The sequence below is a fragment of the Rhinoderma darwinii genome, chromosome 12, assembly GCF_050947455.1.
Source record: "Rhinoderma darwinii isolate aRhiDar2 chromosome 12, aRhiDar2.hap1, whole genome shotgun sequence".
In the NCBI taxonomy this organism is placed as follows: domain Eukaryota; kingdom Metazoa; phylum Chordata; class Amphibia; order Anura; family Rhinodermatidae; genus Rhinoderma; species Rhinoderma darwinii.
In genome coordinates this window covers 58,414,102-58,430,132 of record NC_134698.1, presented here as the reverse complement: position 1 = coordinate 58,430,132, position 16,031 = coordinate 58,414,102, and the positions used below count along the sequence as shown (strand labels likewise).

At 43.3% G+C, this 16,031-nt stretch overlaps 1 protein-coding gene across 1 annotated transcript; it reads left to right on the top strand.

Moving 5' to 3' along the window:
- The first annotated feature begins 3,189 nt into the window (after positions 1-3,189).
- On the top strand, positions 3,190-14,523 carry MED6 (mediator complex subunit 6). Its single transcript, XM_075844675.1, has 8 exons — positions 3,190-3,362; positions 5,123-5,282; positions 7,299-7,390; positions 8,481-8,563; positions 11,583-11,691; positions 12,162-12,277; positions 12,946-12,973; positions 14,274-14,523. The coding sequence occupies exons 1-8, from the start codon at positions 3,341-3,343 to the stop codon at positions 14,399-14,401; spliced, it is 738 nt and encodes a 245-aa protein (XP_075700790.1). The 5' UTR covers positions 3,190-3,340; the 3' UTR covers positions 14,402-14,523.
- The last annotated feature ends 1,508 nt before the right edge of the window (positions 14,524-16,031 follow it).

Genomic DNA, 16,031 nt, shown 5'->3' with positions numbered 1-16,031 from the left:
ACTGCGAGCTGCCAGAGCAAATTTTGTTCAGATGATTGTTGTATTGATCATAGATTGCATTGCGTGTATGATTTAAAAGGGTAATTTATGAAATGTCAATCGGACATGTCATCAGGGTCAGATCTTTAGGATCCAAGATCCCCACTGATCTTGAGAACAAAAGCCTCCTTAACCCTTTGGCGACATGTCACGTACTATTACATTGCTGTCGCCAAGGTCTTGAGGCAAAGAAACGTAATAGTATGGGATGATGATGGTCGGGCTCAGAAGCTGAGCCCACACCATCGCCAGTGGGTGTCAGGTGTATATTACAGCTGATACCCTGCTGCATGGCCAGGACCGGAGCTAGCCCCCGATCCGGCAAATTAACCCCTTAAATGCAGCACTCAAAAGCGAGTGCTGCATCTATGTGGTTTTACCAGCCGATTGGAACCCTGCATTTCTAATTGCGGGGTTCCGATGACTGCTTAAGCTTAAGCGTAGGGACCACCGCCCAGTTGTACCCCGTCGCCTAGGGCGGGTCGTTGCAAGTAGGCAGGGACAGAGTGGCGGGTAGATTAGGGCTCACTTGTCCGTTTCCCTACCCCCGTCATTACAATTACATTTGTGGGTTCGATTAAACTTTCAAAATGGCTAGAAAAAGAGAGCTTTCATGTGAAACTCGACAGTCTATTCTTGTTCTTAGAAATGAAGGCTATTCCATGCGAGAAATTGCCAAGAAAGTGAAGATTTCCTACAACGGTGTGTAATACTCCCTTCAGAGGACAACACACACAGGCTCTAACCAGAGTAGAAAGAGAAGTGGGAGGCCCCGCTGCACAACTGAGCAACAAGACAAGTACATTAGAGTCTCTAGTTTGAGAAATAGACGCCAGACAGGTCCTCAACTGGCAGCTTCATTAAATAGTACCCGCAAAACGCGGTATGGTACGCAAGAAGTGCCCATCAAGCCAATCCAACTTGTGGGAGGGGCTTCTGGAAGCATGGGGTGAAATTTCTCCCGATTACCTCAGCAAATTAACAGCTAGAATGCCAAAGGTCTGCAATGCTGTAATTGCTGCAAATGGAGCATTCTTTGACGAAAGCAAAGTTTGAAGGAGAAAATTATTATTTCAAATAAAAATCATTATTTCTAACCTTGTCAATGTCTTGACTATATTTTCTAGTCATTTTGCAACTCATTTGATAAATATAAGTGTGAGTTTTCATGGAAAACACAGAATTGTCTGGGTGACCCCAAACTTTTGAACGGTAGTGTATATATTCGTTTTTATTCCCCTGTATGTCTAAATATGTCTTTATGTATGTACAGTATATATGTACCACTGTGTGCATGTCTATATATGTGGTTAATTTTTAATTTGTGGAGGGCAGCAATAGAGTCCCGCACAGGGCGCCATCCAACCTCAGACTGGCCCTGTATATATGTATGGTAGCTAGACTACATGTGGCTGCCCACATTTTACCACTTTAATCCATCTCTCTTGTCCAATGACACTCTTACCACAATCAAATTGATATGCTGAATTCATAACTGGATTACAATCCCTTACATAATCCAGAGTCTCATTAGTTCTTATTCTTTTTTTACATTATTGTACTTTGCCACACTAACCATTATAATTTTTTGCTCCTGTGTGGGGATAATGTGTGCTCTATTGTTTTACTCTTGTAGTCATCATAAAGACCTTGTGAGTCGAAATGACAGCATCTTTTAGATTCCCCTATTTGAAATAGGAAGTTTAGAAAGCCAGCGGGTGAAGTATTGGCTTGTGTGATCAGCATTTATAATGCTGTGTGGGCTTCAGGGTTAACTTGGATGTGCCATGTTTTTCACGCATAACCGTCTCAAATATTTTAACGACACCCCTATAACTCTGGCACAGTAGTCCCCATTATGACAGTCACACCTCCATATCAAACCAGACCACATACCCCCCAACAGTGCCAGAGACATTGCTGCCATCAGAGTCCCAACCACACTGCCCTCATCACACAGAGCTACTCACAATGCCACAAGTTAAAAGAAAAAAAAAGACATGCTTAGGCTTTGTTCACATCTGCACTAGGGCTCCGTTCCGACGTTCCGTCTGAGCTTTCCGTCGGAACGGAGCCCTAAGAGACACAAACGGAAACCATAGGTTTCATTGATTCAATTATTTCAATGGTGACGGATCCGGTGCCAATGGTTTCCGTTTGTCTCCGTTGTGCAAGGGTTCCGTCGTTTTGATGGAATGAATAGCGCAGTCGACTACGGTATTGATTCCGTCTAAACGACGAAACCCTTTCACAACGGATACAAACTGAAACCATTGGCACCGGATCCGGCACCATTGAAATCAATGGTTTCCTATGGTTTCCGTTTCCTTCTGTCAGGGCGCCGTTCTGACGGAAAGCTCCGTCGGAACGGAGCCCTGATACAGATGTGAACGAAGTCTTGCCTCTTCCACACTTCCAAATAACATAAGTAGCCCAAAAGCGGCCACACATGTCACGTCCTCTCCCGTCATTGGTCATAGATCAGTATGAACAGTGTTATCTGCTGAGCTGGGGGTCCGGGCAGTCTCCCCTAATTGTGGGAGTCTCTCTGTCAAGAAAAATATAAATACAATGATACACAAGAAAGATATTTGTAGCAGGTGGAAGATCGTTCCTATTGTTGTAGACGGGTGTTGGCAGATTTGGAAGGTACCTGGAGAATTGACAGAAGCAGAGAGCGCTGGCAATGGGATATCTGGGGCACTGGCCAAAAGACTTGTGGTATGTGCCCCTGGTACCCGATGCAAAAAATGACACTTATAAAAAATCTTCCAATATGCCCCTTTAATGGCATGAGTCGGAGACAGGGCTGCTCATTTTTGAGCTTTCGGGGCAAACTTCTGTGGTCAACTTTATGTCCCATCTGAACCCACCACCACTACTCTAATAATTAGTGTCCGGATTCATTATATACAGAATATCACATTCACTGTCCGCCTTTTAATTACAACATATTGAAAATAATATTCCGGGTGACAAGTTGCTCTTTCATGATGCTTGTTCTGCAGCCTTCCACCATACAGAGGGCGCTCTATAACTCTTTCATTCTGTCTCCATTAGAAAACCAGCTTGTTCTATGCGAATAGCCGTAAACGTAAAGTAGAAGCGCTAGAGACAAAACTACTGTACTATTTTATTTTTTTACTCGTTACGAGACTTATTCCGTAAGGCGCTATATTGCATAGGGAACGGTCTCCGACAAAATGGCCGCTGAGGACTGTACCGGAAAAGACTGTTGAGACAGCTGAAATATTTGGACTATTGTCTGGTTTCCGGAAGAGGTTTGTGTGTGCGTTTCAGCATGGCGGCTGTGGATATCAGAGGTTAGTAGCTACCTGCGTTTTATCTTCTGCTTAGTAAATAGCTGCCGATTCACGCTGCCCCCATAATGGTAGAAAGTAATGATCTACACTGCCCCATAACAGTGCTAGACTCAGTACAAAGAACTGCTCAGCTATTTTCAGCGGTCCAATTCATTTCTGGGGTGAGTGGCTCCTATGTGACTGAGAGCTGGGACTTGGGGCCCTTCAATCTCAGCTTTGGTAGCGTCCCAGATGTCAGACCCACCTTCCCTTTCTTTTATACTTTTTTGATCTGTCTAATTCCAGATTCAGCAAATTAGGGGGGTCTAACACGGCTGGACGTGGGCCGTGTACACGAGCGCCGATCAATGAGACAGCTCGTTGATTGGCGGTTGTTTTCTCCTTTCACAGGGAGCTATGGATGGGGACGAGCGCTCGTTACTCCAATTGCTCATCCCCATATATTTCTATCATGTCGGCAGCGCGTCTCTACGATAATAGTTTCGGCATTTAAAACGATGCAATCAGCTGATGAACGAGGGTTTAGGCTCTTTTACAGTGGCCGATGCAGCGAGCTCTGATATCAACGAGAATCATTGATCGGCGCTCTCTTTCTCGAGTCACACGGTGCTACGGATGGATGGGGACGAGCGGTCGTTACTCCTATCGCTCGTCCCCATCCATTATCATGTCGGCAGCGCGTCTCCCTGTTTACACACCAAGATGTGCTGCCGACAACGATAATCTTTCACTTTTCTAAAACGATACGACCAGCAGATGATGGAGCGTTTGCTCGTTCATCTGCTGATTGTTCCCGATTACACAGGGCAATCATCGGCAACGAGCGTTCTATGAATGTCTGCCCGATGATCGTCCAGTGTAAAACCCGTTTTGCTCGTTTATCGGCTGATCGTTGCCCTATTTACACAGAGCAATTATCGAGAGAGCAAATTGGCCGGTGTTAAAGGGCCCTTAAGATTATTTGTTGTATAATTAAAATTTAATTCCTCTGCTTTAAGTCATTAAATGGGAACCTTTAGTGTTGATGAAAATCTGCCCTAGTCGTGTGATGATCATACAGGTGCACGACTTGTAACAGTATCGCCATCAGAATTCTCTCTTGTAACGGGTTGTACTTTACCGATCATCACGTGACCGGGATAGATTGTCATCGTCAGGAAGTAAACTATATAGGTTCCTATTCAATGACAGCAAGTAGAAATCCTTAAAAACGGTAAGAAATTAAAGTGGTATCCCCAACTTAGACATTTATGGCATATCCACAGGATATTCCATAAATGTCTGATAGATGTGGGACCCACACATACTGAGATGGAGGGTCACTTTACACCCGTTTCGCCTGCTGCCAATTCCAGGCAGGGACTAATAGAGAGGGAGGGGGTCACGCTTGCGCGCAGGTCTCTCTATTCTGTTGTATGGGAGTTATAGAAACAGCCGAGCAATCCCCTGGAATTGTCAGCTTGTGGCCCCGTTCTTGATCTAGGTGCGGGCCCTAGAGCTGTTACCCGTCTATCAGACATTTATGGCATATTATGCTACTGGGAATAACCCTTTAAGTACATAATAAAATTACATATCCTCCCATTTTGCGATGTATAAGCTTTATTTGCTAAAACTGTAATACCCCTTTATGTAACCCCAGCCTGGATCACGTCTACACCAGGGGTCTCGGGTCGTGATATTCCAGGTGGTGACTTAGAAGGAGTTGCTGCTACTTGTGATCTCCTGTTCCACTAATCTTTGTTGTTTTTCTGTTCCAGATAATTTACTGAGCATCTCCTGGGTTGACAGCTCCTGGATCCCCATATTAAATACCGGGACTGTCCTTGACTATTTCTCAGAGAGGAGTAACCCGTTCTACGATAGGACTTGCAATAATGAAGTTGTTAAAATGCAGAGGTTAACTTTAGATCATTTGAAGTAAGTTCTATTGGGGCTGTGTTATTGTTATTGTTAGATTGCCCCTGGCGTTATTGGGTTGTTTTTTTTTGGAGGGATTTTTTTTATGTGTGTGGGGTCTTGGTGGTGATCATACTCATTAGATTGTCAGCAGATCTGGTAAGGCCCTTTAAACGTGCCGATCACAGGGCAAAGTTCAGCCGATGAATGCGCAAACGCTTGTTCATCGGATGATCGCATGATTTATGCGACCCAAATAATGGTCGATAATTGGCAGCACATCCGACATGATGGAAATGCGTGGGGGAAAACAATCACAGTAACCTGACTGACGATTGCTCCTTGTGGAGCTGACAGACGCCGATCGATGCCATGTATTGTCGATTGGCGCTCGTTTTTACAGCCAGCATCGGGCCGCCTAAAAGTTACCTAAGTTTGGAATCTAATTGCTAAGGAAAACATATACTTTACACTAGCGTACACTGGCGTACAATGTTTTATCATTTTGCAGCTGAAATGCAACAACAGACACGGCCTATCGACAATAGTGGCGCTATTTCTTAGGAAAGCAGCTGCGTTTTTCTAATGTCATCCAAACCCCTCAAATATCAGTTACCTATCAGTTATATAATATTATTGGGATTGCTCCTGATGGCAGCGAAGTTCTGATAAGCTATGGACCTGCTGTAATGTAAAGAATTTGACACCTCCGCAGGTTATTGTAATAAAATGCTTATATGTCTAAAGGGAATAATTTAGATAATAACATTGTAGTGTAGAATTGCTATTTATTCTATCCCTGTGTGCAATGTTTCTCAACATTCCTAAACCAAGTACCCCTAATGACATCAATGTACCCCAAGGCTACGATCACACACAGTGCTACCTATTAAAAGCAAATCATGAGCACAGTACAAGAAACGTGTACCCCCTGGGGTACAAGTACCACGGGTGGGGAACCTAAGATCTAGTCTATTATATGAAGTGGCTGCAAATTAGAGCTTCACTTTCTGCTCTCCTGACATGTCTGTTTTAGTAAATACTTGTATTCCCCATCTAAGAGTTCTGGAGCATCGTTACTTGAAAATCTGCATTGAGCCGTTCCTCTTGGAATTGTATGAGTAAGGCCGGAATCACACGAACGCTGCGCATCTCGGACGTGAAAAACTACAGTTTTTCACGTCCGAGGTGTATCTGTGCTCTACGCTGTGGGACGTGATGTCACGCATCCACCATAGTAGAGAGTCTATGGAGGGATATGTGATGCGTGAAAAGAACGGACATGTCCTATTTTCCCACGGACCCTTCACACGGTTCGTGTAAACGGCCACATTGAATTACATAGGTCCATGGGACGGCTGCTGTTTCAACGGCCGTTCCACGGACCTTTAACACGCTCTTGTAAATAAGCCCTAAATTGACAACTGGGCGTGTTTAGATAGTCTCACAATCTCAGCACTGATTGGTCAGTCTTTGACTGGGTAGGGACACGCCCCTTTGACCGGGGGGAATGGCAAAACTCAGTTGTCAATTTATTCATACAGTTCCAAGAAGAATAACAGAGGATCGGCACAACGCAGATCTATAAGAAAAGATGCTTCGGAATTGTTATTTTATGGGGAATGCAAGTACTGTATTTAATAAAACGGACAAGTCAGGAGAGCTATAAAAAAAAAAAGAATCCCATAAGCGCACCGTAAGGTAAAAGCCAACAAGTAATCTTTGTAGATAGGAAGTATAGGTAATGCACTCGCCTATTCCGGTATTATTAGCCACAACGGTAGACTTGGTGGAATGGCTGCTACTTTCCTTAGTATAGCGCTGGTCGTATCCAGGGGTAAGATGAGCGCTAGAGAATCATAGGTGGGATCGTCGGTGACGGATCAGTGTGAAATTATTTTTTCCCCACTGATCCATCAAAGACCATCACCACCTACGTGGCAGCAGAGCTGATGGGTTCTTTTTAAATACATTTTCTGTTGACATTAAAATCGTGACTCCTTCTGATCCTAACTATGTTTTATGATTGTATAACAGTCAGATGGTTGGTGTGGAGTATATTTTGCTGCATGCACAGGAGCCAATATTGTTCATCATAAGAAAACAGCAGAGACAGTCTCCTACACAGGGTGAGTGGATATTAGAATTAAAGGAGTTTTCTGAGATTCCCCTCCCCCAAAAACACAATAAAAATCAATTTTCCCAACTTGATGACCATATTCCTATAAAAAAAATATCATTACTTACTGTGACTTGCGTTCCCTTTGCGTGTTGTTGGTTGACATGACTTTGGGAGTGTTTTTGTTGTTTGCTGTAAGCATCGTGGATCGTACACCCTCCCTGTTGTTCCTGTGTATCTCCCCGCTCTCGCTCGCCACCGCCTGACATCCTGCCCTACATAGAGTACATCGGGGACCGGGCATGCACATTCCCATGCTGTGAAAATACAACCAGCCCCCCCCCCCCTTGAAACGTCACTAATGACGTGCAGTGTACTGGGCTAGGACTATCGGCTCCTAGCCCATGTGTTTGGTATATGACAAGTCACTAGAGACTGAATGCAAAGTGACGTCAAAGGTCACATGACGTGCAGCGAGGGCAGAGAAACGGGGCACTTTTGACATAGTAAAAAAAATTGTGCGGAGGAGAGTCTAAATATAATGACAACATAAAACGCTAACTCTGAAAACCCCTTCAATGTACGTCACCCTTACAACCTCTATAGGGGATGTCACAGGAAATATGCCTAGTTATGCAATGATAAATCTTCTGTTACTCTATTGCTTTATAAAAAATAGATTGGTAGCGGAAAAACACGCCCTTATGAAATCTTGGGCAATCTTTTTTTGGTTAAAAGATTCCCCAATAATAAATTGATACCCCAAGCAATCAGCTGAAACCAGTGGGAGACTCTGGCATCAAGTATTTAATTTCTCTATAGCACCCCCGCAGGGAAAACAAACAATTACACGATTACCACTAACTTAATGTGCTGTCCGTGTAATGCATGAAAGTGTAGGGTCCTCCCAAGCAAGACATGGTCTCTGCAGCCGCTCTCTGCTCTGCTTAAGGGTCCTGAAAAAGAATATATTGCTATATTTGTTTTTAGGAAGACTTACGCATAACCATTTAACCATATATACACTGACTGACTGAGACAACATGGCGAGGTGGACTTATTTCTAGAGTAATTGGTGACATATTAAATTGTCTTTGCAGCTATACCGCTGGCGGACTACTACATCATTGCAGGAGTGATCTACCAAGCTCCAGACCTCGGAACAGTTATCAACTCTAGAACAGTAAGATCTTGTGGATAATCTGTGCATACAGGGAAACTGGTTTCTCAGGATTTCGCGTTTTATTATGTAATTCTAAACTCACAGTGGAACTGCTTTCAAATATTGAAGTCACTATTTGGAGAAGTGGGTCTGTCATGATACCAGCACATTGTAACAGCCCCTCTCCTCTCCATTTACTGATGCAGTCATGGTAATGCAATATACACGTACTCACTCTCTATGATGTGATATACACGTACTCACTCTCTATGATGCGACGTACACGTACTCACTCTCTATGATGCGACATACACGTACTCACTCTCTATGATGCGATATACACGTACTCACTCTCTATGATGTGATATACACGTACTCACTCTCTATGATGCGATATACACGTACTCACTCTCTATGATGCGACATACACATACTCACTCTCTATGATGCGACATACACGTACTCACTCTCTATGATGCGACATACACGTACTCACTCTCTATGATGCGACATACACGTACTCACTCTCTATGATGCGATATACACGTACTCACTCTCTATGATGCGACATACACGTACTCACTCTCTATGATGCGACATACACGTACTCACTCTCTATGATGCGATGTACACGTACTCACTCTCTATGATGCGATGTACACGTACTCACTCTCTATGATGCGACATACACGTACTCACTCTCTATGATGCGATATACACGTACTCACTCTCTATGATGTGATATACACGTACTCACTCTCTATGATGCGACATACACGTACTCACTCTCTATGATGCGATGTACACGTACTCACTCTCTATGATGCGATGTACACGTACTCACTCTCTATGATGCGACATACACGTACTCACTCTCTATGATGCGATATACACGTACTCACTCTCTGATGCGATATACACGTACGCACTCTCTATGATGCGACATACACGTACTCACTCTCTATGATGCGATATACACGTACTCACTCTCTATGATGCGATATACACGTACTCACTCTCTATGATGCGACATACACGTACTCACTCTCTCTGATGCGATATACACGTACTCACTCTCTGATGCGATATACACGTACTCACTCTCTGATGCGATATACACGTACTCACTCTCTGATGCGATATACACGTACTCACTCTCTATGATGCGACATACACGTACTCACTCTCTATGATGCGACATACACGTACTCACTCTCTATGATGCGATATACACGTACTCACTCTCTATGATGCGATGTACACGTACTCACTCTCTATGATGCGATGTACACGTACTCACTCTCTATGATGCGATGTACACGTACTCACTCTCTATGATGCGATATACACGTACTCACTCTCTATGATGCGACATACACGTACTCACTCTCTATGATGCGATATACACGTACTCACTCTCTATGATGCGATATACACGTACTCACTCTCTATGATGCGATGTACACGTACTCACTCTCTATGATGCGATGTACACGTACTCACTCTCTATGATGCGATGTACACGTACTCACTCTCTATGATGCGATGTACACGTACTCACTCTCTATGATGCGATATACACGTACTCACTCTCTATGATGCGACGTACACGTACTCACTCTATGATGCGACATACACGTATTCACTCTGATGCGACATACACGTACTCACTCTCTGATGCGACATACACGTACTCGCTCTCTATGATCCGACATACACGTACTCTCTATGATGCGATATACACATACTCTCTATGATGCGATATACACATACTCACTCTCTATGATGCGATATACACATACTCACTCTCTATGATGCGACATACACGTACTCACTCTCTATGATGCGATATACACATACTCACTCTCTATGATGCGACATACACGTACTCACTCTCTGATGCGATATACACGTACTCACTCTCTATGATGCGACATACACGTACTCACTCTCTATGATGCGATATACACGTACTCACTCTCTATGATGCGACATACACGTACTCACTCTCTATGATGCGATATACACGTACTCACTCTCTATGATGCGATATACACGTACTCACTCTCTATGATGCGATGTACACGTACTCACTCTATGATGCGATGTACACGTACTCACTCTCTATGATGCGATGTACACGTACTCACTCTCTATGATGCGATATACACGTACTCACTCTCTATGATGCGACGTACACGTACTCACTCTATGATGCGACATACACGTATTCACTCTGATGCGACATACACGTACTCACTCTCTGATGCGACATACACGTACTCGCTCTCTATGATCCGACATACACGTACTCTCTATGATGTGATATACACATACTCACTCTCTATGATGCGATATACACATACTCACTCTCTATGATGCGACATACACGTACTCACTCTCTATGATGCGATATACACATACTCACTCTCTATGATGCGACATACACGTACTCACTCTCTATGATGCGATATACACATACTCACTCTCTATGATGCGGCATACACATACTCGCTCTCCTATATTTGCTGAACTGTCCCTGCCTCCCCGCAGGAATACCGTCCGTACGGAATAGTATTACCGCGGGGAGGCAGGAATACCTAGCGTCATATATAACTATGATTCTAGGAGCCCGACTGCCTGAACTGTGTTCGGCCTGGGAAATGCGGCCGACATGCGGTCCATATATCATGGGCCGAACACGGTCGTGTGAATAAGGCCTTAGGACAGTTTGTGTACTAGGTTTATATTAGGGAATTGCTTATAACATAATTATAATCTCTCTCTGTGACTGTGTGTAAATGTCCTCATTTCTGCACCTCTTATGTTCTGTATATTATGTTACATTACATCTTGCTTTTAGACATAGTTTAGCCTTTATTTAGTGTATTATACATTTACTCTGTTGCTGTGCAGCTATAACACAGCTGATTTATTCCAGTATCTGTAAAATATACTTTCCGTTACAGTAATTCTCTAAAACATTAACCCTTTATTGGAACAATAATCCTTATTGAGTCACTGTTACTTGATTTTCCAGCTTTCTGCAATTCACGGGATCCAGTCCGCGTTTGATGAGGCAATGTCTTACTGCCGGTATCATCCTTCTAAAGGCTACTGGTGGCACTTTAAGGACCAGGAAGAAAGAGGTATGATACTTTATAAATATATGGTGAAGGAGGAAACCATATTCTTTATTTTGTATAAAGGTGCCTTACTGTTTTACTGTTTCCTGTTGGAAACAAGTTATGTTAAAGGACTTTTTCGAATTTAAAAAAACATGGATAACTGTATAGGTGACAAATGTTAGATCTTTGTGGGTTCCAGTGTCTTGGCGACGCAAATCTTAACAATTTTATCACCTATCAAGTGGAAGTTGGTAAAATCCCTTTAAAGGGGTATTCCAGCCTTCAACGTTTTCACCTATCCACTGGATAGGTGAGAAATGGTAGATCGGTGGAAGTCTGACCTTGGGGACCTCCACGATCGCAGGAATGATGTGGGACAATGCTTGGCTGTTTCAGTCACCCTCATAGGCTTTGTCTTTTGATTATCCAACATTGCAGAATGCACTGAATCAACTCCTATTTATGTTGCACAATTGTATTTATTGTTACAGACAAAGCCAAACCAAAGGCTAAAAAGAAGGAAGAAGCTAGCTCCTACTTCCAGAGACAGAGGGTAGACGCTTTACTTCTGGAACTCCGACAAAAATTTCCTCCTAAGTTTATTCAGGTAAACTCCTTAAAAAAGAAAAAAAGAAAAGGGTGACTTGTATAAATACAATTGTTGCCCCCCCCCCCCCCCATCTCATGACACCCCCTTTCCCTGCTGTGTGAGATCATTCTCTGGTACACAGAGGCAGCCACTTCTTCTTACACCCTCTCACTACTCCTATAATGTCTCCTCACCCCTCCTGCTGCTGAAGGGTTCTTTTCAGTCACTGCAGCCTGCTGTGGTGCATCTGAGAGCGAATGCAGCTGCAGGAGAAATCACTAGAGAGCAGTCTATGAAGTCTCTGTAACATGAAGGGAGCGTGTTCAGAAGGAGTGATGGGGGAACCATGTGCGCAGGCAGCAGATAGCATGAAATCTGCGTATTTCACCTTCTGCATAGCTGTTTGTACCATGACATAACACAGCATGCTAAGCATTGTATGAATTTGCAATATGTTATAGATGTGATGATTGCAATATAGATAAGTTTTTAATTGATATTACAATGTTTTACAGTACCCCTTTAAAACAACATTGGTATAACATCAGTATATTATTGCCCGTTACAGTTGTCTCATTGTGTACCAATAATAAGAAATCTATTCATACACAGAGAGAAGTACTATCTGATTTTCTGTTTTTTTTTATACTATATTTTATGAACTGATTTTATGTTTTATGTTGCAGCAAAAATCTGGGGAGAAACCAGTACTTGGTAAGTATTTATACCCCTATCCGAACTCTCTAAAAATTATGATGTGAGCCTGTCGGGCACTCCTGACGTGTCTGTATTACTAAATACTTGCAGTGTAATTATTTGTTGTGCTGTTCCTGTGTGGTTCCTCCTAGAAATTTATGAATAAATTGACAATTGGGTGATACCATTCCCCTTGTAAAAGGGCTGTGTCCCTATACAGTCTTAGGCCCCATGCACACGAATGTGCTTTTGCGGCCGCAATTCCCCCTGAAAATCCACGGGAGAACTGCAGCACCATTCAGTCCTATGGGGACATGCACACGACCGTGGCGGAGCCCGGACTGCAGAAAGAACGGGCAAGCCTTATTACGGCCGTGTTCTGCGGTCCGGGCTCATTGAAAATAATCATGGCCGCGGCCATGTGCACAGCCTGAGATTTGCGGGCGGCTTGTGGGTGACACTCTGTGGCCGGCCGACCCGAAAATCACGGCCGTGCAGATAGCTATTGTCGTGTGCATGTGGGCTTACTATATCAGCAATGATTGGACGTTGTCAGTCTGTGTAAGAACACACCCCTAAACTGGTAACACCCAGCTGTCAATTTCTTCATAATTTCCAAGGAGGAATAACAGAGGAACAGCACAACACATAGTTCTAAGAAAAGATGCTCGAGAATTGTTATTTCATGGAGAATACAAGTATTTACTAAAAAAGACATGTCCGGAGAAGCTCTCCCATCTAGAAGATTTATCATCTAGGATTAGATTGTTGGGGTTCATAGCGCTGTGACACCCAACGATTGTGAATAATGGGATTTTGTATTATGAGGCTGGGAGGAGAAGAATGAAGTCTTGATTGGTGGGATTATAAGCACTTAGATCCCTAGGTAATAAATGTTCAGGGTGGGAAATGTCAGCATAAGGGTTAAGTTTACACAGATTTTTTTTATGTGGAAACAGCGTCGGAAAATGCGCCAAAAAACTGCCGAAAATGCCTCCTATTGATTTCAATGGGAGGTGGAGGCGTTTTTTTTTTACCGCAAGCGGAAAAAACGTTTTGTGGGAATAAGAAGCGACATGCCTTATCTTCGGGCGTTTACATTTCTGACCTCCCATTGACATCAATGGGATGCAGAGAAAGCGTATTTCGCAGCGTTTTTTTGCCCACGGCGCTCAATGGCCGCGGGCGAAAATCGGCGTGCAGGCAGAGCAAAATCTGCCTCAAAATTCCAAACGGCATTTTGAGGCAGATTTTCTGCCTGCAAAAAACTCTGTGTGAACCCAGCCTTAATATGAACTCTGTTTTATTTCGTTTCTAGTTGAACAAATAAAAAAAGAACCAGAACAACCGACTGAAACCATAAAACAAGAAGAAAAGGAACCAGTCAAAGCTCCTCAGGGAACAACTCCCAAAGCTCCTCCAGAGAAGAGAATGAGACTTCAGTAGACCGATAGCATTTTCTATTTTCTGAAAAGAGTGGAGGTTTCCCGCTGTTACATGTGGACATTGTAAATAGATTTATACCCGCTCCGTGCCCATTACATATAAATGCCAGCTTGGAAAGGAAACATTGGTATTGTTCTTTGTTAAGGAGACTGCAAGAAGCGGAATGTACTGATTTTGTAATTTTTATAGTAATCCATAATTATATAATGTCACTCAGTGTCTGATACCGGTCATTGTCACGGTTTCTTGTTAGGGAAAGTAGTATTTGGAGCAGGGGTCAGCAACCTATGGTACGTGTTCCACAGCTGGCATGCGGGGCATGTTTGCCAGGCTCGCTGAGTCTTAGGCCCCGCAAGTGCTCTCCAGCCTGAACCTAGCCCCACACCACCCTCTTAGATCTTCTCACACATGAATTCCATCCTCAGCCCCACATGAAGCAGGTTTACTGCAGACCACTGTATGCACCTCAGATAATTCATCTATGCGAAGAAAGTCAGGGACAAGGGTCACACTGGAGTTTAATGAATTGGTTAATGTCACATACGTGGTAACCGTTTGTGATCTGACTCATGTTGCCCGGAGTACTTCATCAGGTTAATGACCCTTTATTTAGAGGGTTATTCGGCTTCAGAAGAAGACCACGTCTGGCTTTTAAAGGGGTATCTGGGTTATAATAAGTCAGTCTTCACAGTCCCACGATTAAAGAGGATCTGTCACCAGTTTATTAATTCCTTATCTCCTAACTAATCTTATAGGCGTTATAATGCTGATAACTACAGTGTGATTTGTTTTTTCATAAAACGTTTATTATTTGCAAAGTTATGAGCATTTTTCTAAATATGCTAATTTGGCTATACTTGCGAAATAAGAGGTGACTTTCTTTTCACTCTGGGCGGTGTAATATTTTCTGTATGACGCTGTCCAATCAGCATCCAGCTTCTCCCCCTTCCCTGCCCAGCAACACAGAGTGATCTTGTAGTATACAGCTTCCATTCCTGTTTTCAACTGGTGATATCTCCGGTTGTTTCACAACTGTGATCCTGGTGTCATATGAAAGATTAGAATCTCATCTTTCATATGACACTATAACCTCTGTTCAAGTTGGTCCACAGCCAGACATATGGCTGTTTGAAGTGATCCCCCTCACTCCAGCCACAGTCTCTCACACTGTGTGAAGCAGCTTCATGCTGATAGGGCAGCGTCAGAGGCTATGAGGAGGCTCCACCTCAGGAGAATCGCTGCTGTTGACGACACCCATTTGCTCATTTGCATACTTAAAAAAAACAAAACTCATAACTTTTAAAATAAAACATTTTGGGACACAATTTTCGCTAGCATAATTAGTGTGACAGCGCCTATTAGATTAGCTAGGAGATGGGGCATTACTAAACTAGTGACAGATCCTCTAAGTTATACCACTTACTAGTTGAAAGTGTTAAAAAATTGTGAAGTTTCCATGCTTTCCCTAACCAGCAAGAAGAGAAGCCAATTGCTTGAGAGATTCCTCCATCAGTCCTGTGATGGAGCAGGCCTGTCCACTGTAGCTCCCTGTGGAAAACACATCATAGGTCACCTGACCGCTCACTAGAGTACTGCACTTGCGCCCACTTGCCCAAGTCCCCTTTAATAC

Coding starts and splice junctions, on each gene's coding strand:
- MED6 (XM_075844675.1), top strand. CDS start 3,341: ATGGCGGCTGTGGATATCAGAG. Junction 5,283..7,298: donor TTAACTTTAGATCATTTGAA/GTAAGTTCTATT, acceptor ATTGTATAACAG/TCAGATGGTTGGTGTGGAGT. Junction 8,564..11,582: donor CAGTTATCAACTCTAGAACA/GTAAGATCTTGT, acceptor TTGATTTTCCAG/CTTTCTGCAATTCACGGGAT.